This window comes from Papio anubis, chromosome 7 (genome assembly GCF_008728515.1).
Source record: "Papio anubis isolate 15944 chromosome 7, Panubis1.0, whole genome shotgun sequence".
Lineage (NCBI taxonomy): Eukaryota > Metazoa > Chordata > Mammalia > Primates > Cercopithecidae > Papio > Papio anubis.
In genome coordinates this window covers 131,044,186-131,071,182 of record NC_044982.1, presented here as the reverse complement: position 1 = coordinate 131,071,182, position 26,997 = coordinate 131,044,186, and the positions used below count along the sequence as shown (strand labels likewise).

The 26,997-nt window shown below is 43.4% G+C and overlaps 1 protein-coding gene across 3 annotated transcripts in view; it reads right to left on the bottom strand.

Moving 5' to 3' along the window:
* Positions 1 to 26,997, bottom strand: part of CGNL1 (cingulin like 1) — a 118,636-nt gene that overhangs the window by 72,508 nt on the left and 19,131 nt on the right. For all 3 annotated transcript variants that reach the window (XM_009210264.4, XM_009210263.4, XM_009210262.4), the window contains exons 5-8: positions 24,576 to 24,677; positions 23,883 to 24,031; positions 22,350 to 22,485; positions 13,542 to 13,754 (exon numbers count right to left, since the gene is read on the bottom strand). In XM_009210264.4, the coding sequence (XP_009208528.2) occupies positions 13,542 to 13,754; positions 22,350 to 22,485; positions 23,883 to 24,031; positions 24,576 to 24,677 (600 nt within the window). The remainder of the gene's footprint in view (positions 1 to 13,541; positions 13,755 to 22,349; positions 22,486 to 23,882; positions 24,032 to 24,575; positions 24,678 to 26,997) is intronic.

Here is a 26,997-nt window from a genome sequence, read left to right as displayed (position 1 = left end):
TCTTGGACAATTCAGGGATGGAAAAAACAAGATTTTAACATCCTCCTGCACCACATCTCCCTGAATGCTTTCAGATCTATCTCTAATGCCACCTTCTCTGGACTCTGTCATTTATTTGGTTGACTTCTTTGTCCCTAGTCTTATTCCAAAAAGTCTTTGAAGCACATCCAGCCTTTTATTTCTAACTGTAAGTGGACTCAGTGTTTCCCTGAACCCAGAGACTGCCAGTATTTCTTCCCACTGGACCACACACTTGAGAAACATGTGCAGAAATTTAACAAATACAACAAAAAGAAAGAAAAAGAAGGGACGTATTAAAAGGAGAAATATGTGTGCTTGGTCATATTCTCTCCTTCATCTGTATGTTCCCCAAGGATAAGGCCCATCCACAACTTTGGAATTTCCTGAGGAATGGAACAAGCCTCTCCCAGTCCCCAACTCCTACTCACTGCTGACAAAACAGCATTACTTTATTCATTACTGTGAAAACTGCTGCAGTCACCCTGGGGAACAAACACCTTGCCCTTTATTTTGTCTTTCATGAAACCAAACTACTAAGGCTGGCTCAAACAAGTTCTGTTCCCTAGTGATGACTCGGACAGAGGGATTTTTCCATTGCATCCAACTTGGACTTGTTCGGGCCCACATTTCCGGAATTCTAACGTGTGGTCACCGTGAACACATGATTTACTCTGTAGCTAAAACTCACTAAACCACATCTAATCACTTCAGAGGCCACCTACTACTCTGGTGGTTTCTACTGAATCCATCTGCCACCAACTATTTGCCTAAATCCATTCACATCAGTCCAGTACCTCCAGTAAATAAGCACTCAAGAATATTTGTTGAATGAATAAATACATGAATGCAAACAAAACTATTAGCTGTCTAAGGTAAAACTATAAAAGGCACACAAATGAATAAGGAAAATGGTTACCCCTAAAGAGGTGTTCAAGTCTCAGAGGACAAGACATGCTTTGGTTCAAGAAGTTCCAGAATGTCCTTGCCCACCCATAAGTCACCTTGCCAATTCCCCCTGCCCCCAAGACTCACCCAAGCCTCACTCCCTCTTAGGAACCGGCCCTAGCCTGCCTACACTGAGCAAAGTCACCCTTTTCCGAACTTCTGCTTTCTGTGTCATATGCCAGCTTCTCGTGCCCCACGCCGAACTGTCCGTCAGCTTTCTTGTCTGTCTCTGGCACTAGGCTGGGGGAAGAGTTGAGAGCAGAGGCCACCTTGTCCATCTCTGCACCCCAGACTTCACACATGCTTGATGTGTTGAGTAAACAAACAACTACAGGCAAAGCAAAACACAATAAATGCCACCCGAGGGACAAAAGATCCTGGGGATTTCAAAGAGAAAGAACAGCAGCTGCTGGGTGGACCCAAGAAGGAGATGTCATCTGAGCTCAGCTGTGAAGGATGGCAGGATTTTAAATGGCAGAGACCAAAGTTCCGGGGCTGGTGAAGGACGTTAGGGACAGACAGGCTAATACGAGCAGGGGGACAGACGAAAGCAAGCAGGGAGACCACTAGGGCACACACAGAGAATCCAGTGGGAGAGCACAGGACAGCAGGTCAGAAAAGACAGTCTGAGACTGGAATACGTGCAGCCCTGGGAGGATTATTTTCCCCACTGCAAGGAGAGGATTCTTGGGGATCAGAGATGTGGTATGTCAAAAGTATTCAGTCACTCCATCTATTGCTAATCAACTAGGCTTGGGGTTGCACAGCAGTCATTTATGTAAAAAGAGAAGCGCCCCCCCCCAACACACACACACACACTTGTATATACATAGATCCCAGTTTCTGAGTCATGATTGACATTTTGGGTCAGATAAGTCTCTGTTGTGAGGACTGTCCTTTCTTGCAGGTCAGGACTGCAAAGCAAAGGCCCAGAGGTGGCTAATACGGAGTGACAGAGCACACTCTTCTGTGGAGGTGACAGGGAATCCTTTAGTGTGGCTGGCACCAGGGACAACAGTGAGGGCCAGGGTTGCAAAGGCAGGTGGGAGCCAGGTCATGGAGTGCAGGCCTTGGAGACCAGGCAGGATCCTGTGACTGGAGGGAAGCCACCAGGGACTTGTGAGGAAGGGCCTAAGCTATGGGGTGGCCAACCTGCGGCACGGGGTGCGGTAAGAAGGGGACAACCAAGTTGGGGAAATAGGGAGATGGCTGCTGATGAGGCCTGAACCAGGGCAGCAGCTGTGAGAAAGGAGGTCAGAGGACGGAACTGAGCTACTGTGGATGCAGAAGTCACAGACCTGGGTAGCAGATAGAAGGTGAAGGTCAAGGTCAAGGCAGAGGCAGAGACCCCCCAGTGACAAAAAATTAAAAATACTTCACTAAACTTAGGGCTTCTTCTTGACCTGCCTTAGGAGAGACACAGATCAATACTCTTATTTCACTGTACATGGAATAAATTCAAAAGATATAAAAGGTTTATACACTGTTTTTTGGAAGTTTTCCTCTTACCCTATCCCCCTACATATCCCCAAAAGTAACCACTATTGACTAGTTATCTCCCTCTTGAAATAGTCCATATGTGCACAAGCACATATGCCTATATAGCAATATATTATACATGTTTTTTATAACACAAATAGTATCCCTTTACAAGAGAGGGAATAAAAACAGAGAAAGACAAGGAGAATTCTATGAAGTCAATGACAAAACTGGGTTTAAAACCCTGACCTGTCCTTACACTATGCGGGTGTCCTTTATTTACCTCTACACATTCTGATTCACACATACAGCAAATACAGGGCATTCTGCAAAGTACTGATTATACAAAGGACAAGACACCCCTTCTTCAAGATGTGAGCCATGACATATCACCTAAGAGATACAGTCCAGCGTAACAATCATGGGCATGGCAGGATGCTGTGGGTTCTGCTAGAGCCAGTGGCTATCAGAAAATGCAGCTTGAAAGAGATGGTTTTGTCAAAATGTTTTATCAGTTGTCTACTGCCACATAACAAATTGCCCCAAAACTTAACAGCCTAAAATAAAAACCATTACCTCACAAAGTTTCTGAGGATAAGGAATCAAGAAGTGACTCAAAGGCTGGGCACGGTGGCTCACGCCTATAATCCCAGAATTTTGGGAGGCCAAGGCAGGTGAATCACCTAAGGTCAAGAGTTCGAGACCAGTCTGGCCAACATGGTGAAACCCTGTCTCTACTAAAAATACAAAAATCAGCCAGGCATAGTGGCACACACCTGTAGTTCCAGCTACTCAGGAGGCTGAGGTAGAAGAACTGCTTGAACCCAGGAGGTGGATGTTGCAGTGAACCAAGATTGTGCCACTACACTCCAGCCTGGGTGGCAGAGTGAGACTCTGTCTCAAAAAAAAAAAAAAAAGGAAGAAGGAGAAGAAGGAGGAGGAGGAGGAGGAGGAGAAAGAAGAGACTCAATCAGGCGGTTTTGGCTCAGAGTTTCTGATGCGGTTGCAGTCAAGATGTTAGTCAAGGTTGCAGTCATCTGAAGGCTTGACTGGGGCCAGGGGATCTGCTTCCAAGATGGCACACTCACATGGCTGTTGACAAGTGGCCTCAGTCCCTTGCCACAGGGGGTTTTTCGTGGGCTGCTTGAGTGCCCTTACAACATGGCAGCTGGCTTCCTCCACAGCAAGAGATTCAAGAGAAAGCAAGGAAGAAGCCACATGTCTTTTATAATCAAGCAATGGAAGTCACACTCCATCATTTCCATAATATCCTATTAGTTACACAGATCAGACCTTTTCAACATGGGAAGGGACAACAATGGAGCAAAAGGACCAGAAGGCACAGGTCACTGTGGGCCAACTGGCTACTGTAAATGCTTTATGCACTCTGATTAACTTTGCCACTGTAGGTACTCCTGTTTCCATACTGGTTCTTGTCTAATGAATTTAGAGTTTATGACATATTCCATTTTCTGCTTAAAGTGATCAAATAATAACGCCAAAATTTTCCACCAAGTAAAAATCTACTTAATGATCTTGGCAAGTCTTTAGAAAAATATCCATCAGGCAGAATTTAGAGGGTCAGAGAGAGTATAACATAGATTGAATAGGATTCCCAATAATAAAATTAAAGCTTTTTTCCTTTAGATGTTCAGGATTCAAATGTTTGCAATATTATGGTGGCTATGACTGTCCCAGGCTATTTACAACAGCCCCCCTCACTGCACCACCCAATTCTTGTGGCTTGACCATATCCACATCTGGAAATGCATCTGGTGTAAGGCCCTCAGTGAGTAGCCATAGCTCCTTTGTTACTCACACTTCCGGACTCTGAGCAGTGTCCGTGGATGGCTCAGAGATTTCAGAACATCCACTCCACATGGGGAGATAGGCAAGTACCCCACCAGTTACTTTCTCTGCTTCTGTAAGCATTTAAAGGTATTTCCAGCAGTGACCCATTATAAAAGTCTTATCGGGCAAGAAACAAATAAAAACTTTCCTCCTACAAACCTTCTCCATCAGCATACTAAGCTTCTCCCTTCAGCTATAAGCCCTATCAACTCTCATCCACCTGCCCAAAGACACATGTTATAAATTCAGGAGACTGGCACTTAGCAAGGAGCAAAAACTCATAAGGAAAATGGGGCCCTACATACTCCTATTTCCATCCCTTTGTCCACAGGAGTCAGGAGAGACAGAGACAGGTAATAATCCTTTTAAAAATAGAATGAAATTGTGGAAGAGACCTCAGAGATCCTGTGCCTCCATCCTAAGTGTCAGCATGAACGAACCATCCCAGGGCCTCCCATCTCACTGGTCAAGCCCAGGGCAGGCACTTTTCCGTGGGAGGAATCTGCCTGTGTCAAACATTCACACTCCCCCACAAAAACACATACACGCACACCTGCTTGTCTGTCTGTCTCTAAAACTCTGTCCTTCAGATGCTCCACACAGGCTGCATGAGCTGGTCCCTATCTGCTTCTACTTCCTCTCATACCAGACTTTCAACCACCCTTCACGGCCCAGCCTCACTTGCCATGGTTTAACAGCTTGAACAAACCACACTGCCTTCTGTCGTAAGCCCCTCGCACATGCTCTTTCCTCTGCTTGGACCATTCTCTGGATTTATAAAAATCTAGTTAATTCCCATTCACCCTTCAGATTTCCATCATCATTTTCCTCAAGGAAACTTTTTCTCCCTCCCTGAACTTCAAAGCATTTATCACATCTGAATTATACATGTATGTATTTTTTTCTTTTTTTCTGAGATGGGGGTCTTGCTATCTTACCCCGCTGGACTCAAACTCCTGGGCTCAAGTGATCTTCCTGCCTCACGCACCCTAGTAGCTAGGACTACAGGGTGCACAACCACACCCGGCAAATCACACATTTATCCATGTGATTATCTGAATAACGTCTTTCTCACCCCTTTTGTCCATGTTATTCCTACAACCCAGCACAGTGCCTGACATAAATAAAATGCTCCTTAGATATTTGCTTAATTAATGACTATAGGTGAACTATTTATTGAATGGATATTTCAAAAACTGTATCAACAATCCATTCCCAACAGTTAGACATTGACACTGACTATTGAACATGAAATCTGAGTGGTTTGAGCCTATTCTCCTCGTCACTGTTCACCACAGGTGGGAAACAGGCAAGGGCCCTCCTCGCTCCATCGGTGATCAGGAGGCCCGCGGAAGGCTAGGCATAGGCAGCCTGATCACGTGACCAAGCTCCTCGGCTGTGCTTCCAGCGCATTACCTCCTTCTCTACCCAACTAAGTCTTGACACTTTCTCCGCACGCTGCTGTGAATTTGCTGTGACTTTGAAACATCGAGAAGCCCTGGGTATCAGCCCTATCTTCTGCTCCTTATTGGCACTGCTGGAAAATGCCAGCCTGCTTAAACATGTTCATGAGGCATCAAGGTAGGGTCAATAAAAATTACCCAAGGTCCTACCTCTCCGCGTGAGGGATCCTCCTAATGGAATTTTCCATCAGTTCTTCCCGCACTGTGAGGCTAAAGCCAAAATCCTCTACAGAATAGCAGCTGCTAAATCTACTCGCCAAAAGCCCTAACAGTAGTCCTGGAAATAGAAGCCCTTTATTCTATCATCCTAGCCAGGAAAGGTAGAGGCTCTCCTCATAAATTGTTTATGAGCTCCTACCCTCTGGAAATCTGAACTGTAACTGGAACCTGATTTACTGAATACGTGAAATATATTTTAACTCATCAGCCAAATCAATATTTTTTCTTTGTCTTCCTAGCAATTCTAATTGTTAACTCTGAGTTTCACTAAAAGAAGCTGGGTACAAAATCAGCAAGTTCAAGGTATACCAATGTCCCAAAGCTCCTGGAAAGGTTCTTCGAAGAGGAAGACTCTTTTTCATTTCTAATTCTTAAGTATTTGGTACATAAAAGGCACTTAGAGTGTCAACCCACAGAACTGACATGCTATTTCTCACCTGAATTTTGCCACCTAAAGCAATAAACCTGTCCTGATCTCCTAGTCTGCACATCCCTCAACCACAGCACCCATAACTTCGTCATTTAACTTGCACATCTTTCTGCCCACAAGACCACATAAGATCCTCAAAGTTAGAGACCACAGCTTGCTTGCCTTTATATTCTTGGTGACTAGCACTGTGCTGGCACAGAAAGCACACTCAGGCATTTGATGGCAAATGAATCCGCATATCTAAAGATAAACCAGCATATCTTTGTCGCCTATGAGCTAACCTATGGCAAGTGACTCTAGGCAGCTCAGGTAAAACAGCAGGAGTGACTTGCAGAGATGCTCTGTTTACCCCTCATGGAGGCCCCCTAAGAGATTTGTCCATTGCCCAGCCCCCCGGAGTCTTGTCATGACAGCCACTGACTCTCAGGACATGGGAGGCACCGGGGATCAGAGCCACAGAATGGGGCACTGGGCCTGTGATGGGTTCAAAAGGAACATCCCAGAACACCACTCTAGACCTCTTATTTATATACTTTTTAATCAATACAAGATACAGAAGAGTTACATAACTATTAAAAGAGCCATTTCTGGGGCGGGCAAAAGAGAGAGAGAAAAATAAAAGAGATCTTTTTTTAGCCTTAAATCTTACCCATTTCACTTTTGCCTATGGAAAGTTCCATGTCACTCTAGGCATGCTTGAGTCTGTGGAAAAGAGATATTTTCCTTTTCCTGGGCACTTGATTGCAAATCCCACCACTTCTCCAGCTCTCAGTAGCTGTCATTCAGGGTAAGTTGATTATTTGAAGTTAAAATGCAGAGGAAATGAGGAGCTTTTGCTGTTTCCCTGGCCAACCTGGCTCCCTTGGAGAAGATAGAAATGAGATTTTACACTGAATTAGCCATGTCTTAAGGGAAGCAATTCCACTGATCCTGAGATTAGCGCTGGTTTTACCATTTGACCTTCTGCTGACCTTATGCTTTGGAAGAACCTGTTCAGAGATTGGCAGGAAAGAGGGAAGGGACAAAACTAGAAATGATGTGGGAACACGGCACCAAAGCATATATTCATTTCTGTAAGACTGAGTGACATTTCCAAATTGCTGAGTAAAATACACACATACATCCAAAATTGGAGGGTGGTGGTAAAGGGGGAGAAAAGTTTCAACATTATTGAATTTGAATAAAATTCTTACAAGGGTTAGAGAATATAAAATATGGGCAGAAAGAATTTACAGTATGAGGAACAGACAAGACAAAAGTACAGAAACTCAGTATGGAAATGTATAATGCAAAAATAGGCTGCTTGAAGAAACTCCCCCAAGAGGTTGTTAACTAAGTCAAATGAACTGCCCTTGCCCTTGCTTTCCTGTCACTGGATGTGGCTGCTTCTCTTCAGGTCTCTGTGTCTGTGTCTTCTCTTCCTCCTCAGGCCCTCGGTCCCCTTCCCTTCTTTCTCTCTCTGTCACTCGCTCACATTCCCTCCAACGACTCCCAGTTGGATAGGGCAGCCCTGTTCCTCACTCACTGTTCACACAGGGTCTCAAGATGAACTCATGAGCCTTTCCATTCCCAGTACAGCCCCCTTCCAGGCACCCAGAGACGATGCCTGCTCAGGTTAGCTGTATCTCTTCTTCCTCCTCACCCCAATCCATGCTCCCTGCGGGGTCTCCTCAGTCAGCCCCTACTTCCTGCTCATCTCTCCTCACTCTCTACTTCTAACCATTCCACCTGCAGCCTCAGGTCACACCACCACCAAGTAATGTCCCTATTAGGTCCCTGTATTAGTCCGTTTTCACACTGCTGATAAAGACATACCCAAGACTGGGCAATTTACAAAAGAAAGAGGTTTAATTGAACTTACAATTCCATGTGGCTAGGGAAGCCTCACAATCATGGTGGAAGGCAAGGAGGAGCAAGTCCCGTCTTACACGGATGGCAGCAGGCAAAGAGAGAATGAGGAAGATGCAAAAGCAGAAATCCCCAATAAAGCCATCAGATTTCGTGGGAATTATTCACTACCATGAGAACAGTGTGGGGGAAACCACCCCCATGATTCAATTATCTCCCACCAGTCTCTCCCACAACATGTGGGAATTACAGGAGTACAATTCAAGATGAGATTTGGGTGGGGACGCAGCCAAACCATATCAGTCCCTAATAAAAGAAACATCATTGCTCCCTCAATGACTACCAACTAAAAATAGTCTCCATAATCTCACCCCACTCCACCTTTCCTATTTTAACTCTTTTTGTTTGTTCTTTAACACACACACACACACACACACACACACACACAAACTTTTTACCAAAGAAAACTTCAAGGCTGGGTGCAGCGGGTCACACCTATAACCCCAATATTTTGGGAGGGTGACATGAGCAGATGGCTTGAGCTCAGGAGTTCAAGACCAGCCTGAGCAACGTGGTAAAACCATGTCTTTACAAAAACTAGCCAGGTGTGGTGGAATGCACCTATAGTCCTAGCTCCTTGGGAGGCTGAGGTGGGAGGATGGCTTGAACCCAGGAGGCGGAGGTTGAAGTGAGCTGAGATCGTGCCACTGCACTCCAGCCTGGGTGACAGAGCCAGACTCTGTCTCGAAAAAAAAAAAAATAAAAAGAAAAAAAAGGAAGAAAACTTCAAACATTTGCAAAAATATAGAGGATATGTAATTAACTCTCACCTACCCATTACCGAGGTTTAACACACATCAGTGCACGGCTGATCTTGTTCCATCCATGCCCCACTGACTTTCCCCAACAAAGTGGATTATTTTAAAGCAAATTTCAGACATCCTATAAAAACCTCAGTATGTTTCTTTAAAAGTCAGAGACTTGGCCGGGCATGGTGGCTCACGCCTGTAATCCCAGCACTTTGAGAGGCCAAGGCAGATAAATTACCTGAGGTCAGGAGTTCTAGACTAGCCTGGCCAACATGGTGAAACCTCATCTCTAGTAAAACTGCAAAAATCAGCGGTTGTGGTGGCAGGCGCCTGTAATCCCAGCTACTCTGGAGGCTGAGGCACAAGAATCACTTGAACCCAGGAGGCAGAGGTTGCAGTGAGCCAAGATCACACCACTGCACTCCAGTCTGGACAACAAGAGCAAGATTCCATCTCAAAAAACAGGAAAAAAAAAAAAAAAAAAGAAGTCACAGACTCTTAACAACAACAGCAGTATTATCACCCCTTAAAAATTGTTTAGTTTCTTAATATCATTAATATACAGTGTTAAAATGTTCCCAATGATTTCAGGTATTTTGTTTTTTACAGTCAGTTTGTTTCAGTTGGGATCCAAGCACCGTCCACACATTGGATCTGGGCACCCGCCCCTTAAGTGTCTGATTCTGTAGTCACCTTAACTTCTCTTTCTGCACAAAGCCCAGCTCAGACATCTCACTTTCCCACCTACAAGGTATTGCTCATGCTGTACTCAGCACCCAAAATGTCCTCAGCCCCCATGCCCAAACATCACTCAAAATCCAACTCAAATACTGTCACCTCCATGAAATATTTCATGATTGCCACCAGTCCTCTCCCTAAGCACAGCCATGGGGTCTCCTACAGGGTTTCCTATATGACTTTGTCTGCATGTCACTTGGCTCATTTACTGTTGTCTATAATCAGCTTGAGAGTTACATATCTCCCCTTCAATCTCCTGGAAGGGAGATCATTCCACTTCACTCCAGCCTGGGCGACAGAGTGAGACTCCATTTCAAAAAAAAAATGTCAGTTTTTAGCCACAGTGGTGGCTGGGTTCTCCCCCTGGGACAGGAAAAATCTAAGTGTAAGAGCACATATTTAAGAAACATTATTTACCAGATTTAAAAATTATATTTAATTCACTCTCCTCCAATAATCTTAAGATTCCATTCGATAATACCAAGACATAAATAACCAAAAACAGCATCCATCTACTAAATTGATATATTTGTCCCCCATAAAATATGGCTCTATCATATTTGTTAAGGAGCCACCTTCAGAAGCAAAAGCTAATATGGTGAAAAAACACAATCAGGATCCTCTTTAAGAAACTGCAAGGAAGCCAGGCACCATGGCTCACATCTGTAATCTCAACACTTTGGGAGGCCAAGGTGGGCAGATCACTTGAGGCCAAGAGTTCGAAACCAGCCTGGTCAACAAGGCGAAAGCTCATCTCTACTAAAAATACAAAAAAATTAGCCAGGCATGGTGGCACATGCCTGTAATCCCAGCTACTTGGGAGGCTGAGGCATGAGAATTGCTTGAACCTGGGAGGCGGAGGTTGCAGTGACCCAAGACTGCGCCACTGCACTCCAACCAGGGTGACAGAGCAAGACTCCATCTCAAAAAGAAAAAAAAAAAAAAAGAAGAAAAAGAAGAAGGAAAGAGAAAGAAACTGCAGAGAAATTCAAAAGCAAGGCACAGAAATTCACAGAATAATACCAGAGTTCCCTAAAAGGCTTCCCACATCACCACTGAAAAAATTCAACAGGAACTACACGGCAGGGACTAAAAACCCAGTCAGAAAGGAAATTTGTCTTAAACTAACTTTCACTTGCCAGACACTGTCCCAGGCACCATGCTGAGCTCAAAGGGGTAAGAACACAGCCTCTTGGCTTGCATATGGGGTGTATTGGTCTATGTCGTTTTATTTATTTATTTATTTTGTAATTTGAAGATATGCTTAAAAGTTGGGAGATCTCACAGATATCTCGCTTCTTGAAAAAAATGAAAGATCTAGCAACATGGGCCCAGCATTCCCTCAGTGGCAACTCTAAGCTGGAGCAGAGAAGCCACTGAAGCCTCCAGCAAAGGACATGCCCTCCAGCCAGCTTGTCACAGTCCCCACCATACCCTCCTATCATCCCAACAACAGACGCAGCACTTTACTCATTTATGCTCCCTGTCTGGCCCCAGAGGTACTAGAGTTTGTCACTCCCTCTCAGGAAAAAAAAAGGGCAGGGGGGAACAAAAGTGCCCCCATGCCTAAGAAGTGCAGAGTCTAATGGAGGAGGCAGACAAGATGAAAAATTATAATAGGGTGTGACACAAACTACAGTAGAAGAATGGCCAGGGTTCCACAGAAACCCTAAGGAAGGTGAAGGAAGGTGCAACTAACTGCACCAAAGGTAGTTTAGGTATCTAGGGTGTGTTCACAAAAGAGAAGACATCTGGGGAAGGTCTTGCAGGAGAAGAAGAGCCTGGTCAGATGGCAAAGTAGGAGCAAGTCACTCTACACGTATGAAGAGGTGAGAGGTCTGAAAGATACAGAGTTTTCTGGGGATGGGTTAGGCAGAGAAGGGACTTCTTCCCTACGACGCTAACAATTTTCAGCTGAAATCTGCGGCAATGGGGAGTCAAGCGAGTTATTTAAGCAGAGGCTGACATGATCAGATTTGTTTTTTTAAGGAACGATGCTGGCAGCAGTATAGAAAACAGCCTTGAACAGAGCCCTTGCTGACCAACACCCCCACTGGGCACTAAGGCGAACCCCTTCGCGTTAGCTTCCTGGTGCTCGGAAACTGTCCATTCTCTGCCAATGATACACGTCTTGACTACTTGGCCTGTTTTGCTTTTACAGACTGATATGGGTCAATGTAGTTATTGCTCTTGAACTGGCACAATGAAAATACTCTGAGTTACTATATAATGCAGACATTTGAAAGGGTCAAAATGCAGTAACATAAGTCTCTACTGATGATCTCAATTCCATACAACAAAGATATCCTTTCACCTACCACGTGTCCTTTCCTCACTTACGTATCTCTGACAGTCGCGAACCCGGAAGCTTCCAATGCAATAGCCCCTACCCCATGTGAGGCACAAGTTTGATTTTTCTTATACTTAAATCACTACAAACATATCCCCCAACACTATTCTCAACTACCCTTAAAGGAGCCACCCAGAATACACCACATTAAGTCGAGCTTTGAGGCAAGATTTAAGGGTGATAAAGATATGGGTCCAAAGGAGAATCAATTTACTCAGTAGCCTATTGGCATGTACCTGATGAAGCAACAGCACATAAAGATCAATCGCAAGGATATCAGGCTGTTGCACAGAAATGAAATGAGATGCAAATAACAGACACGTCCCCTCAAAGCAATAAAAATTAAATCGCTTTTGCTTTTCTCCCTCAAATTCAGTCAAATCTTAAAAAAAAAAAAAAAAAAAAATCAGATAGGGAAATCATCAAGAGGCTTTTAAAAACGGTCTCAAAGTTGTAATAACCCCAAACAGACTATTTCCCAGACTTTTTATTGTTATAACAAACAAACCCATCTTTCACTTCTTGTCATTTGCAATTACTGTGCCATAATTGAAAATCAGTGAATCACCATAGGGCTTAGGGGAGAGAGGGCCTACTAGCTCTGAGCTGTCACTGTAATCACCACAGAATAAACAATATCAAGAGCTCTTTCTTCATCATTTTTAACCTATATATTGCAGAGTCTCTGAAAATTGTATACTCTGTAATTCCCCTCTTTCCCTAAAGATGGCATGACATTTCAAACCATTTTCCCCTTCAAAATACTGTTTTTCTCTTCTTCAACAGCCAGTATGACGTCTGCCCCAAAAGACTTCAGCATAATTTTGAATCTATTTGTAGGAGCCAAGAATTCAATTAAGAGAAAAATTATCTTGGAAGGGTTTGGGCAATTCAGCCAATTAACCCTCTTGTAACTGTGCTGAGAAAAGAACCTGAACTGTCTAACAAAAGGCTACACAAAATCAAAAGGAACAGACTAGGGCAGGGGGTGAAGGATTCCAGGAATTTGGGTCCTGTCTACACTTCTGCCCATTAACATGGTCACACAATGCCCTCGGCCTCTGACCGTTAGGAATGTCTGGGAGAGTACAGCCCTCCACTCTGCAATGGGCTGCAGAACCTCAAGTGTTCATCTGCAGCCTCTTCATCTCCCCACCTGCAATAGGATTTAACCAATGTCCCTACCAACATTTCAGTTTACAGACTTTAAAAGGTCAATAGCAGGACCATTGAGTTTATTCTTTGTTAATAAGCTCTATGTCCATGATCTGATGAACTGAGATTCACTCTCTAATTAAAAGGAAGGAAGGGAATTTGCAGTGGTGTGGGAGAGAGGGTCTTACCCTTTCATCTGTTCCCAAGCCAGATTCTCCTGCCCCATCCCTCACCTTGGTTGCTTCTTCCACACTCTCCCTCAGGGCCTGCAGCTCAGCATCATATTGCTCCTTCAGCTTGTCCATCTCCTGATCATGGCTGGAAACCTCTTCTTTCAGGGCTCCCTTCAGTGCAGTGAGTTCACGCTCTCGCTTTCTCAAGAGGTCTTCTTGCTCCTCTTTGGCAATCAGCAGATCCTGAAGATCCTGTTTTGCCTGTAAGAGCTCCTAGAGAGAAGAAACATGAAGGGAGGAGGTGACGATGAAACATCTTGTTGAGAGGCCCCGTATCTTCCCTCCAGTTCAGTCCCCATATGCACGGCCATCTCACCTTGCCCTGCCACTGTCTCCTTCTCATCCCACAAACCTGCTTAGACTATTTCTTCCTCTCCCCCTGCACTTCTCAGAGGCCATCATTCCCTTGGATTCCTCTGTCTTTGCTTCTTGGAGATTTGATTGAATTTGAGGGAGAAAGGGGAAACTAATGTAAATTTCACTGCTTTGGTAAACACGTCTGTATTTTCCATCTCGTTTCACTTCTGCACAGTGATGTGTTGCCCTTGCTCTTGCCCTGTGTGTGCTGTTGCTTCATGGGGGACACGCCAACTTGCCTACCTTGCTTCATATCCCCTAGGACCCTGAGTGTGGTCAAACCCTTCATCCACATTCCTCGTACTCAGGATTTGGGTGCTTCACATCCCCTGGGACACTGAGTGTGGTCAAACCCTTCATCCACATTCCTCGTACTCAGGACGACTTTGCCTGTTTTTCTTCTATCTCATTTGCCCATCTGAGCAGAGCACAATATTCACATTTTCCCCTTCTTAACTGCCAAGTATTAATGAGGAAGGTCACAAACCTGGGGCAACAGGCTCCACTACAAATCACATTACCTGAGCCCAGTGTGTCCTGCCAAAGGCTCGGCGTTCCTTTTCCTCCAGCATCTTTGTTCCAGACCTTCTCAGTTTTCCAGCTCAGGACTCGCCCTCACAGACACTTTTGCCCTTCCCTCAGCCAGAGAGACGTGGGCACCTTGGCTCCCTCTCCACCTCAACCCCTCTACACTCCAGGCCTTCTTCCACCCAGAGTCCCTCCACAGAGAATGCACTGTCCCCTGCCAGCCTGCTCCCAGTCTTCACTCCATCAGTTATTGACATGGTTTGGCTCTGTATCCTCACCCAAATCTCATCTCCAGTTATACTTCCCACAATCCCCACGTGTCGAGGGAGGGACACTGTGGGAGATGATCGGATCATGGGGTAGTTTTCCCCACGTTGTTCTTGTGATAGTGAATTCTCACGAGATATGATAGTTTTATAAGGGGCTTTTCCCCCTTCGCTCACTCTCTCTCCTGCCGCCTTGTGAAGAAGGTGCCTACTTCTCCTTCTGCCATGATTGTAAGTTTCCTGAGGCCTCCTCAGCCATGTGGAACTGTGAGTCAATTAAACCTCCTTTGTTTATAAATTACCCAGTGTCAGGTAGTGTCTTTATAGCAGAGTGAGAACGGACTAATACAGCTGTCTTTTCTTTCTGCCATTTTGTTCCTATCCATATTCTTGAATCTTGGTTACCTGCCAAACTTCACCATCAAAATGTGTGAAAGCATAATTTCTGTTCATTGCCTCTACTTCATGACTGCCTGTTCACTCCTTAATCTCTTGCTGTATGATTTTTGTCCCTACTCTACCAAGACAGTCCCCTCTGAGGTAACTGTGACCTTTAATCATATCCGATGGCCTTTTCCCAGTCGTCAATTTTCTTTACTCCCTTTCATCCTCCCCTCCTGTCTCTCTAAGATGCCCTTCTTTCTTGGAATGCCAAGATAACACAGACTCCTGTTTTCTTCCCTCAGGCTGCTTCTTCTGTGATAGTCTTTTCTGGCTTTTCTCTCCCTCTTCCCAAAATCTATGATGATCTCCAAGAATGCAACTTTGCATTCTTTACCCTCTTTTAGCAAGCTCATTTTTGCTTTTCCAACTATTAATTCTATGTAAATGACTCCTAAACTTTTACCTCTTACCTTTCTCAGAGTTCAAACCTGTACTAACACATTCAAAGACCTGCTAGATGCACCTATCTGGGTGTCCTGTGACACCTCAGATTCAGTAGGATTACAGTTTCAAGAGAATTCATCATGCTCCTTCCTTCCTTCTTCCTTTGTTCTTTGCTCTTGTGAAAAGCACCACCTGCCCCCTCAGCACTCAAGCTCAGAAACTTGGCAGCAACTTTGACTTTTCTCTCGTCCTGGTCTCTCATAACCAAAAAGTTAGTTCTGTAACATCTTCAATCCTTTCCATCACCTCCCTGGGTAAAGCCCTCCTCACCTCCTGTGCAGGTGGTTTACGATAGCCACTCAGCTGCTCCCCGCATCCAGGCTCTCACCTACAGCCTCTAAGGCAATCCATGCAGCATCTTCTGTCTGGAGTGCTCTTTTCCCTTCTCAGGCCCACCTCTCCCTGCCTTTCAGAAAATCTTTGAAGACCCAGATACAGTATGACCTCCTCCAAGAGGTCTTCCTTGAATATCCCTCTTGAATACCCATCTCACTTTAGCTGTTCTTCTCACAGTACTTAATACTTCTTATTTTACATTCTATATATTTTAATCATTTTTCTAATCTGCATTTGGCTCCCCTACTTATCCTTCTTGAAAGACAGGTACAGATCTGATTTATTATATTTTTGATGCATAGATTAATATTGGGAGCACTTATCTGTTCAGATATAAATAAACAAGTGCAGTACGGGTGTCTGGAGATGTCAGAATTCTAAACTCGTCAGTTATTTCACCTGTGGCTTCTGCATAAGAACAGGCAGGACCTGTTCTCTTGGAGCCCCTGGGGAATCAGAGGCATGGCTGCCACCTGGGGACCCAAGGCTTCAGAAATGATAAGCTACTTTCCATTCAAAAAGTGTGTCCCTGACGAGGGAAGAAACATTTTATTGATTTAAGGATAACTGACAACGAGAGCTCTCTCTTTTTCTCTAGGATATGCACCTCCATTGAACCAGAGGAACCTCTACAATCCCAGGATAGGGCTGCATTGCACAGACTAAGATTTTGCCCATCAAGAATCTAACTAGCAGGCATTGACAAGCTCAGACGAAATGTCAAGAGACCCATGCAAGTAACAAGGCCAGCTCTGGCTCTTTCAAAGCAGCAAACACAGAGATCTTATGAAAATATACCCTGTCCTGATATTTATCAAAGAGGACGCCCTGCTGCCGCTGCCCAGCCCCTTCTTAAGGAAGATCAGAGTCTCTCTTGAATGACTGTTGCTTCCGGCTACCCCCTAGGGCTTCCTGGAACCTCCTGCCAGCATCTTTAGTGCAGGCCCTGTGATTCTGACCCCTGTTTCCTGCTTTTACTCTCACACGTTTCTCAATTGTTTGGACAATAAGACAGTTCCTCTCCCCACACTTATCTTTTCCAGCATATCTCTGTGTTTTGTGTTGCCTTTTGTGTGCTGCCGCCAATGCATGTCAAGACTGAAGTTTTTATGGTCCATTCTGCACCGACATGCTGTTATCTATGGCTGGGGCTGTCGCTTAAGTGGACTGTGCAGGACAAATCCAATCAGATTACACCTCGCCATATCACGTAGTAGCACTTGAAACCAAAGCACAGAGTAGAAACCAAAAGGTACATGAGGTTTCAAAAACTTCACTCCATCACCTCGGGGCTTAATTATATCAATCAAAGAAGGGAGAGAAAAATACATAAACTTCAAAATGTAAGTATACGTCCATTAGAGGTCAACTTGCCTCTCTGTGGACTCCAATTAAAGAAAACAAGGGAAAACTGGCTGTCTGGGAGTGGCGAGAGCTAGGAAAGTTGACTGTGTTTGGTCCTTATGCATCATAAGAACTGTGCTGAGCATTTCTAACAATCCAGAGAGATGGATATTCAAGGAGATGAAGATTACTATTCTCCATAAATGGATGAAGCTCTGAGACTCTAACATGCCTAAGATCACACGGCCTTACAAGCAGCAGAGTCAAGAATGCGACCCAGATGGGTCCTAATGCCCTTTCCCTTCACTATGGTCACTACAGACCTGACCACAAAACCACACATTCAAGAAGGCTGAGAAGCAAACAGTCACACTGGAGTTCATCCATTAGATGCTGTTATGGTTTGGCTGTGTCCCCACCCAAATCTCATCCTGAACTGCAGCTCCTATAATTCCCTCATGTTGAGGGAGGGGCCCACTGGGAGATAATGGAATCATGGGGTGGCTTCCCCATACTGTTCTCATGGCAGTAAGTCTCACGAGATCTGATGGTTTTATCAGGGGAAACCCTTTTCTTTTTTTTTTTTTTTTTTTGAGACAGAGTCCCGCTCGCCCAGGCTGGAGTGCAGTGGCCGGATCTCAGCTCACTGCAAGCTCCGTCTCCCGGGTTCATGCCATTCTCCTGCCTCAGCCTCCCAAGTAGCTGGGACTACAGGCGCCCGCCACCTCGCCCGGCTAGTTTTTTTGTATTTTTTAATAGAGATGGGGTTTCACCATGTTAGCGAGGATGGTCTCGATCTCCTGACCTCGTGATCCACCCGTCTCGGCCTCCCAAAGTGCTGGGATTACAGGCTTGAGCCACCGCGCCCAGCCAGGAAACCCCTTTCATTTGGCTCTTGCTTCTCTTGTTTGCCACCATGTGAGATGTGCCTTTCACCTTCTACCATGATTATGAGGCCTCCCCGGCCACAGGGAACTGTGAGTCCATTAAACCTCTTTTTTTTGTAAGGTGCCCAGTCTCAGGTATGTATGTCTTCATCAGCAGCATGAAAACAGCCTCATACAGATGCCACCAAAACAGAGCACTGTGTTTGGCTGGAAGGCCCTTTAAGGAAGTCCACCTTCTTAAACTAAAGCAAAGAAACACAATCAGAGCCTGAAGAAACGGGTAGATGGAGATCTAAGAGAAAAAGGAACACACTATGGGACCAGCTGTTCTGCAGCAGCAGCAGCAGCAAATGACCACCCCAAGACCATGTGCACTGAGAAGCAGGCACCAGGATGTCCAGAATGGCAAGGTATTTGCTCTCAAAAAGCTTTACTTCACACACTACCTGGGCATGAGCATGACACATCAAAACGAGGAAGACACCAGTCTAGACCCTCTTTTGCATTAAGTGCTTCTCAGAAGTTCCACAGGGTCCCTATCTCTGGCCCATGCTCACTGAAAGCGTAAATAAAAGGTTTTACAGCAATGGTAGCTGACAGATAATTCTGTCATTTTTTTGTTCCAGAAGGATGGCCAAGGAAGCATCACACGGCTGGTGAGAATCACGATATTTTTGGCTGCCTTTTTTTTTTTTTTTTTTTTTTTTGAGACGGAGTCTCGCTCTGTCGCCCAGGCTGGAGTGCTGTGGCCGGATCTCAGCTCACTGCAAGCTCCGCCTCCCGGGTTCCCGCCATTCTCCTGCCTCAGCCTCCCGAGTAGCTGGGACTACAGGCGCCCGCCACCTCGCCCGGCTAGTTTTTTGTATTTTTTAGTAGGGACGGGGTTTCACTGTGTTAGCCAGGATGGTCTCGATCTCCTGACCTCGTGATCCGCCCGTCTCGGCCTCCCAAAGTGCTGGGATTACAGGCTTGAGCCACCGCGCCCGGCCTTGGCTGCCTTTTTTATAAAAATGCGTAGAATGTTCAAAAATATCGTTACAAAAGAAGTTTTAGAGACATACTTTCTGAGCACAATCTCTCCTCAGACCAACACAATTTTATAACCAGACTATTTTAATGAAACTGAAGTACCTGCATCTTGGCAAATGCCCGGAATAAAACACCACAAGACTCTGCTGGAGTGAGGCCCATCTCTCAGCACTGCAGGCTCCCATCAAAGCAGACATTTGATAATTAGAAAACCCCACCATCGTGGCACTTAGCAAGCTGTCTCACGTTGACCTGTCACCTTCAGAATGGAAGGTAATGCATTCATGACAAAGAAGTGGTGGAAACCTGTTCTATAATCATTCTTGTAACTTGAGCTGGCAAAAAAAAATTTCAGAATCATCTATTTAACTAAGAATAACAAAGTCAACCCACTGTTGGTCAATTTTATGGCTTATTCTAAGAAAACAAAGTATTTTCTACTATTTCTCCCTTCCTTTTTTTTTTAAACTGTTTTATTCTTTTTCTTTTTTTAAGTGAAAGTCAGTTTATTAGAGAAGTAAAGAAACAAAAGAATGGCTACTCCATAGACAGAGCAGCCTATTCTTTCTTAATGCTACTTTACTGATTGCATACAGGGGTCCAGTGTTATTTAACAAAATGTGACATATTAAAAGATATTTCATGCAAAATCTGGTCCATTATGCAGGACTTGCAAAACTTGGGCCTTCAACCTTTTTCGAACATTCAAAAGCAGAAGTGTTTAATGCTCATTGTGTTAAGAGTTTGTTCCAAGCTAAATGCCATGGGGAACTTGGCCACAACTACACTCCGTTATCAAATTCCCCCAGGTCACTTTTTATTCAGATATGAAGAATAAATTAAAAGTGACAAGGAGACAGGGTCTATTTTACTAGTGATACAGAAACCATAGATCATAGTTTAAGTGTTGCTGACAAGTCAAAGGAAATTGATAAAAACAGAGGGTGATTTTCTGGAGCAAGAGAAACCCACTTTGACATAGGGAAGCTAATTACACCCTAACTCATCTTGCAGAAAGGCAGCAGTAAATGATACAGCTCCTGTTATGGGAAAGAGACAAACAACCTGTAAGCCAGCAACATCAGGAACAGGTTTAAGAAAACATGTGCTATTGCCCACTGCTGTATCTCGCCTTATCAGCCTCTGCCTGAACACATCACCAAAATAGTCTCATATCGTTATCCTATTATCAATATAAATAAATCAATAAACTAATGATGTTCAGTTAATAGATATGCAGTATGGTATGTTTAAAGAGGAAAAGAAGTATGCAGTTCATTTCAGAATTATTCTCTTTTTTAAAACATGGTGACATTTTTAAAGTAATTTAAATATGAAAAATTATTTATTCATTTGCTCTGTTGCTCAGCACTGTGCTAGACATGAAATGGGGAAAGAAGCAAAGGTGAATGCTCTTGAATTAGCTGGCTAGTAGAAGAAAGATACAAAAAATGTGTGAGGTCAATGAGCTAAAATAGAGAAACTGAAAGGACAGGGGATATCAGGGGGCAACTCACAGTGACAACTGTCAGTTATTGGGGAAAATCAGCAACTTCAGAGACTTCCCACGATCTAACATAACATCTTTCCCCTTTAGAACCAATCAAATGTTCACACAAGGAATCACAGAATATGACAACGTTTTATCTTCTATTTAAATTTGTTCATGAAGCTATACTTTTACTGAAAGCCATAAATTGTTCAGTGACATCATTTCTGGAAACTTATCCTCAGAAACAATTTTTAAAGTAGTAAAAGGATAAATGTAAAAACTGTTCCCCACGACCTTTGTTTCATAATGACGAAAAAGGGAAAACAAATGTAGGAGAATGGTTAAATATATTGCGGTTTATCTTCCTAAAAATGAAATACAAAGAATATAAAGAATAACAAGAAAGAACATTTTTGACATCTTAAGTTTTAAAAGCAGGTATCAAAATTGTAGGGACATGATTGTCCCTATATTATATACAGATGGGTAGATGAAACCTATCAATAGACAGGGAGGCAAACAAAAATTCTAGAAACAAAAATGGCTGCTTAGGTATTAGGAAAGTATGCGTACGTCCCATTTTTAAACTTTCCTTTTATGTTGTTTTAATATTATTTCAGTGATAAATACACCTATCTTCTCGTCTTTGTAACTCTGAGCCCTGAAAGTAAACAGCGCCATGAGAAGCAGTATAATACCAAGAATGTGGTGGTTTTTAAGGAATCATTTGATAAAAAGAGGAATCCCAGTTGGTAAGGAACAATGCTGAGGGCTTCTCAGGGGAAAAGGTCTGAATAGGGACACAGAGATGGTCATGTGCGGAGAAGAGACAATCACCCTCCTCTGCCCGTGTGAAAAATGGATTCATGAGAACTCCTGGGCTGGGTGGCCACAGTCACTCATCTCTGAGCTCCTGCCAAGTCATCAGGTGAAGAAAGGCTAAGTTCTAAAAAGTAGGACCTAAAATTTCTCCTGGGGAATTATTTCAACACTGGAGGAGGAAAGGAGTGAGAGAACAGTAGACAACTGAGACGTAAAGAGTGTTCCAGGGACTTCAGAGTCAGAAACTTCTAGCCCCAAGGAAGGGACAGAGAAAACACCTAAGCCCAAAGAGGGAGGAAGTAGAAAATTAAATATTAACAAAGAACCTTTATGTTTTGACTTTTTGTTGTTGTTGTTGTTGGCTTTGCTCTAAATTGTATATCATCTCTTTGTTGGGCTATTCCTACAAACCACGTTTATAAAGAAGTAGGTTCCAAAACTATGCTAGAATACAGGTGATGATAATGTAACCGCAAACATTAAACACCTAAATGTGTGCAGAGAGAAAAGTCCTATCTTTTTCTGACCCTCAATTATACTTATTCCCTCCCCCAAAAATGTAGATACTCAAAACCAACATTCTTGCTTTCTAATAATTTCATACATGTGTATCTAATACCTCAACAAGATAATAATCTAATTTAGAGAAGAGAGAATACACAATAAAAACCCATAATAATTAGCTAATGCCAAGTGGAGAGGAGAGAGTCAAGCGCATCCACTGACTCACAGATCATAAGAGCACAGGTGGAGCAGGTGTGCACATCAGACAGTGGCTGGCAGTGCACAAACCCCAGCCACTCCATCTTTCCAGGCAGGTGGGGTCTGTCTTATCACCTGACCCCACAGCCCCACTTACCTCAATCAGAGCTCCCTTCTCCCTGTCCTCTGATCGCTTTGCACTGTCCAGTTCATCATGCATTTCTGAGAGCTGGTCCTGGAGATCCCTGATTTCAGTCTGATGCTGCTCCCGTTCCATCTTCACCTGGAATAGCCTGGCAAGGAAGGAAGTCCATTAGACAGGATCTCCTGGGCTCTGCTTATTTCCATCCAGTCTGATTTCTGATCTTCAGAGCTTTACACAAGTCTCTGAAGACCCAAGGAGCCTCCCCATTCTCTGTTCTGCACTGAGCAAGGAATCACCAACCTGAAAAGGTGCCTGAGAAGAACTTAGGCTATGGTCTAATTGCCCAACAAGAGGATAAATGAGAACTCAAACCAATGAAGTGGGTATGGTTATACGGAGACATGTTCTCCCCAAAAGGAGATGGTAGGGTACTAGAATTTAAATGTAGAAGATAAAGAAATGAAAAAAAAAAAATTTTCCCACTAAAGCCACCCCACCCTTCCACTGTCTACTATCCCAGTGTTCTAGACCAGAAGAGTTGGCAAATTACAGTCTGTGGGCCAGTTCAGCCCACTGCCTGTTATTGTAAAGTTTTACTGGAACATGGTCATGTTCATTCATTTATGAGTAGCCATTTCATTTCACGATACAATGGCAGAGCTGAGTGTGTACAACAGACTATATGACCCACAAATCCTAAAATAATCAACACCTGATAAAAAAAAAAGTTTACAAAACTCTGCTCTGAACCAAACTCACAACTACTATACCTCTTTATGTTGTAAAGCTTTTACTATACCCTGTATTTTCTGATTGTTTTCTTACTAAACTCTTTTCTGCAGTTAGCCTCTATGATTGCTTTAAATGCAAAACACCACCATCAAAACTGCAAGGACAATCAAATGCTTTTATTATATAATGTCTTCTTTTTCTTGAACTTCCCCCTAGATTTCATTCCCACTTGACTTTCCACTTAAGGCTTCTGTTGTGTCCACGGGACGTCATAGCACTGTGGATTCTCAGACCTTGGCTTTCGATCCCTTTGCCACAGATTTTAATACAACACAATGGCAGGGGCATCTTGGATGTAACTTTCCTTCTCTGTAGACTCAGAGGAGGTATAAGCAGCCATCGCAAACACCAGCACCATCCAGGATAAAATGCACAGGCTGAGAGCTCACGGAGGCCACGTGACGAAAGCTTTTTAGAAGCTGGGCCCAGGCTCCTTGAACTCTGTCTTTCAATATCAGCACTCAGTGCGCCCTGCTTCCCACTTACCTGCTAGGAGGTCCACTTTAAGGGCTGAAACTCTGTAAGGCATACTTCAAGGTGCACAAAGAATGTTAAGAATTACTAACGTTTTTGTTTATCAGTCTACATGCGTCGCCAGCTTCACAATTTTACAAGGGTAAGAGGAAGAAAAAGAAAAGTCAGCTGCCTTTATAAATATTTGGAAGGCTGGGTAGTATTAAATGGACAGAAAGGTTCTAGCCACATGTCATAGAGAACCTGGGAAGGGCAACAGGCTCTCAGCCCAGAACTTACTCCTCCAGATTCTTCCGGAGCTCCCCTTCACTTTCTTCCAGTCGTTGCTGCAACGTGGAGTTCTCCTCCACCTTTTTGTTGTGTTGGCTTCGGAGCTCTTCTAGGTTTGCTCTCATCCTCTCTCTCTCTTCTTTGATGTTCTGTTGATTCTAACAGGAATCAGTGTGATTTTAAAGTACCTCCACTGTACATTAACGTAACCCCAAAGAAGCCTACTTCTCAACAAGCAGACTCCGTATCTTTGCACTTACGTTATTAAACAACTTAATCAAACTATATAATTAAGGCATGGGAGTTCTTAACTAGAAAGAACATCAAATATTTATATTTAATGAACTGTAATACTTGTAAAAGAAAACATAAACACAGCCAAACCTCATTCTGCTATTTCTATGATTTAGTTCAGATGTTTTATACACATTTAGTTTCCCATTGGCCTGCCTAAATCCAACAGGGTTTCTTTTACTCTGTCTAAGCAAACAGTCTGTACAGGCTTTGGTTACATTAAAAAAAAAAAAGAAATTATTTGGACAACAGCAGCCAAATACACAGGAATTTACTCAGTGATTAGAGGAATGTTACTTTTGGGGGGAAAAAAATTGGCTTTCACTCTGGGCATCCCCATGCATGTAAAATATTCTTCATCAACCTAGACAGAAATGGAAAAAGTAACATACAGGAAAAACCAGATACCTTGACTTCCAGTTGAAGCTGCCTCTGAAGTTCAGCCACTTCTGTGGTCAACTTGCTTTTCTGTTCCAATAGATCTTTGACTTCAGATGTGGAATTAGAAGCCTATAATTAATTGCAAAGATATACTAATTTAAACGTTCAGCGTGCTTTATTTTAATTATCTTCCCCTTCCACATATAATTAGCGCAGTAACAGATGAGGCATAACACTAAATATTTTAAGACCCAATTCAAACATCAACCCCCACGGGGAACCTTCCCTGACTTGATGGGCAGAGTTAACGTTGCTGGTCCCCTTGGGACTCCAGTGAACTTTACTCTACAGCATTTACCAACCACAGGCATCATTTCATCAGGTACCTCAACACTAGTCCAATACGACCCAAACTTGCACAGGTGGCTTATTTGTTAGAAGTCCGTAATGTATTATGTAGAACATTATAAAACAGTAATACATTAAATTCAGGATAATAAAACTTAAAAAGCCTCTCCATAATAAATTCTATATTCCAGAGCATGGAAATCAATGGTTAGCAAAAAATCAGCAACAAAATCTTTTTGTAAGTAAATTGGGGAAAGACATTCATTTTTTCTATTTTAATGGCAGAACACAATTTAGTTTTAGTGTTTCTTAAGAGTGGTTTGAGAACGACTACATCAGGAGAGTATGAACTTTTGTGGGGCAGGGACTAGGTTTTATGCACCTCTGAATCTATAGAACCCAATGCATCTCATAAATTTAATCAAATCTTAGTAAATGATCGTTAGAATTCTTGTTTTGCCATGATAGAGTGGCAAATATCAGATTTACCCTCCCAGCAAAAACTCCAAAAGCTAGACAAAAATATATAAAAACAATTGTTGGCAGGCACTGAAAAGCAAGCAACACAGAGTTATGATCCTTACAAAGGAAAAGACAGGAGGTAGCCCCACATTCACCCTGGGTTCTCCATGACTCCATTTCCAAATCACACAGTAAAATTTTATAAGCACAGACAATGTCATTAGGAAATTGCAAATTAAAACAACATTGAGGCCGGGTGGGGTGGCTCATGCAGTAATCCCAACACCCTGGGAGGCTGAGGCAGACGGATCACCTGAGGTCAGGAGTTCGACACCAGCCTGGCCAACGTGGTGAAACCCCGTCTCTACTAAAAATACAAAAACTAGCCGGGCGTGGTGGCCCACACACCTGTAATCCCAGCTACTCAGGAGGCTGAGGCAGACGAATCATTTGAACCCAGGAAATGGAGGTTGCAGTGAGCCAAGATCATGCCACTGCACTCCTGACTGGGTGATAGAGTGAGACTCTGTCTCAAAAAACAATCAGACAAACCAACGATACCACTATATACGAATTAGAACGGCCAAAATTCAAAACACTGGCAACACCAAATGGTGGTGAGGATGTGGAATAACAGAAACTCTTATTCTTTGCTTGTGGGAATGCAACATAATACAGATAATTTAGAAAATGGTTTGGTTGTTTCCTACAAAACTAAACATGCTCTTACTATACAACCCAGCAGCTGCCCTCTGGGTGTTCACCCAAATTAGTTGAAATCTCATGTCCACACAAAAACCTGTACATGAATGTTTATAGCAGCTTTACTCATAACTGACAAAACTTGGAAGCAATCAAGATGCCCTTAAAAGGTGAACGAATAAATTGTGGTATATCAGACAATAGAATATTAATACTCAATCCTAAAATGAAATGAACTATCAGTTCAACAAAAGGCATGGGAAAAAATGCACATTACTAAGGGAGCCAAACTGAAAGGGTGATATACTGTGTGATTCCAACGATAGAACACTCCAGAAAAAATAAAACCATGGAAACAATAAAAAGATTACGGGTTGCCAGAGGTTAGGGGAGAGAAAGGAACAAACAGGCAGAACACACAGGATTTTTTAGGGGAGTGAAACTCTTCTGTGTGATACTAAATGATAGATACATGTCATTGTTCATTTGTCAGAAGCCTGTAGAATGTGCAACACTAAGAGTGAGCACTAATGTAAACTATGGGCGGTCTTTGGGTGATAATGATGTGCCAGTGTGGGTCCCATGATTGTGAGAGGTGCACCCCATGCTGCAGGATGCTAACAGTGGCGGAGGGCATATGTGGGCACAGGACAGTAAATGGGAATGTGAACCTAAAACTCTCCTGAAAAATAAAGTTTGTTAATTTAAGTGACAAAAGTGTCCAGAGTGGCAACTCACTGATGAAGGAAACAGAGATTAGAGTTTAGAGATGGTAAGCAACAGAGATTTCAAGATCAGGGTATGAGAGAGGAGACAGCTCCACAGAAGAAGTTCCAAGAACCTACAATAAATACTCCCTGGATTCTTGGATGATTCCTAAGCTATATATGAGCAGAGCAAGAGTTCAAGAGGACTGCAGAGAAGAGCTGTTAGGAGG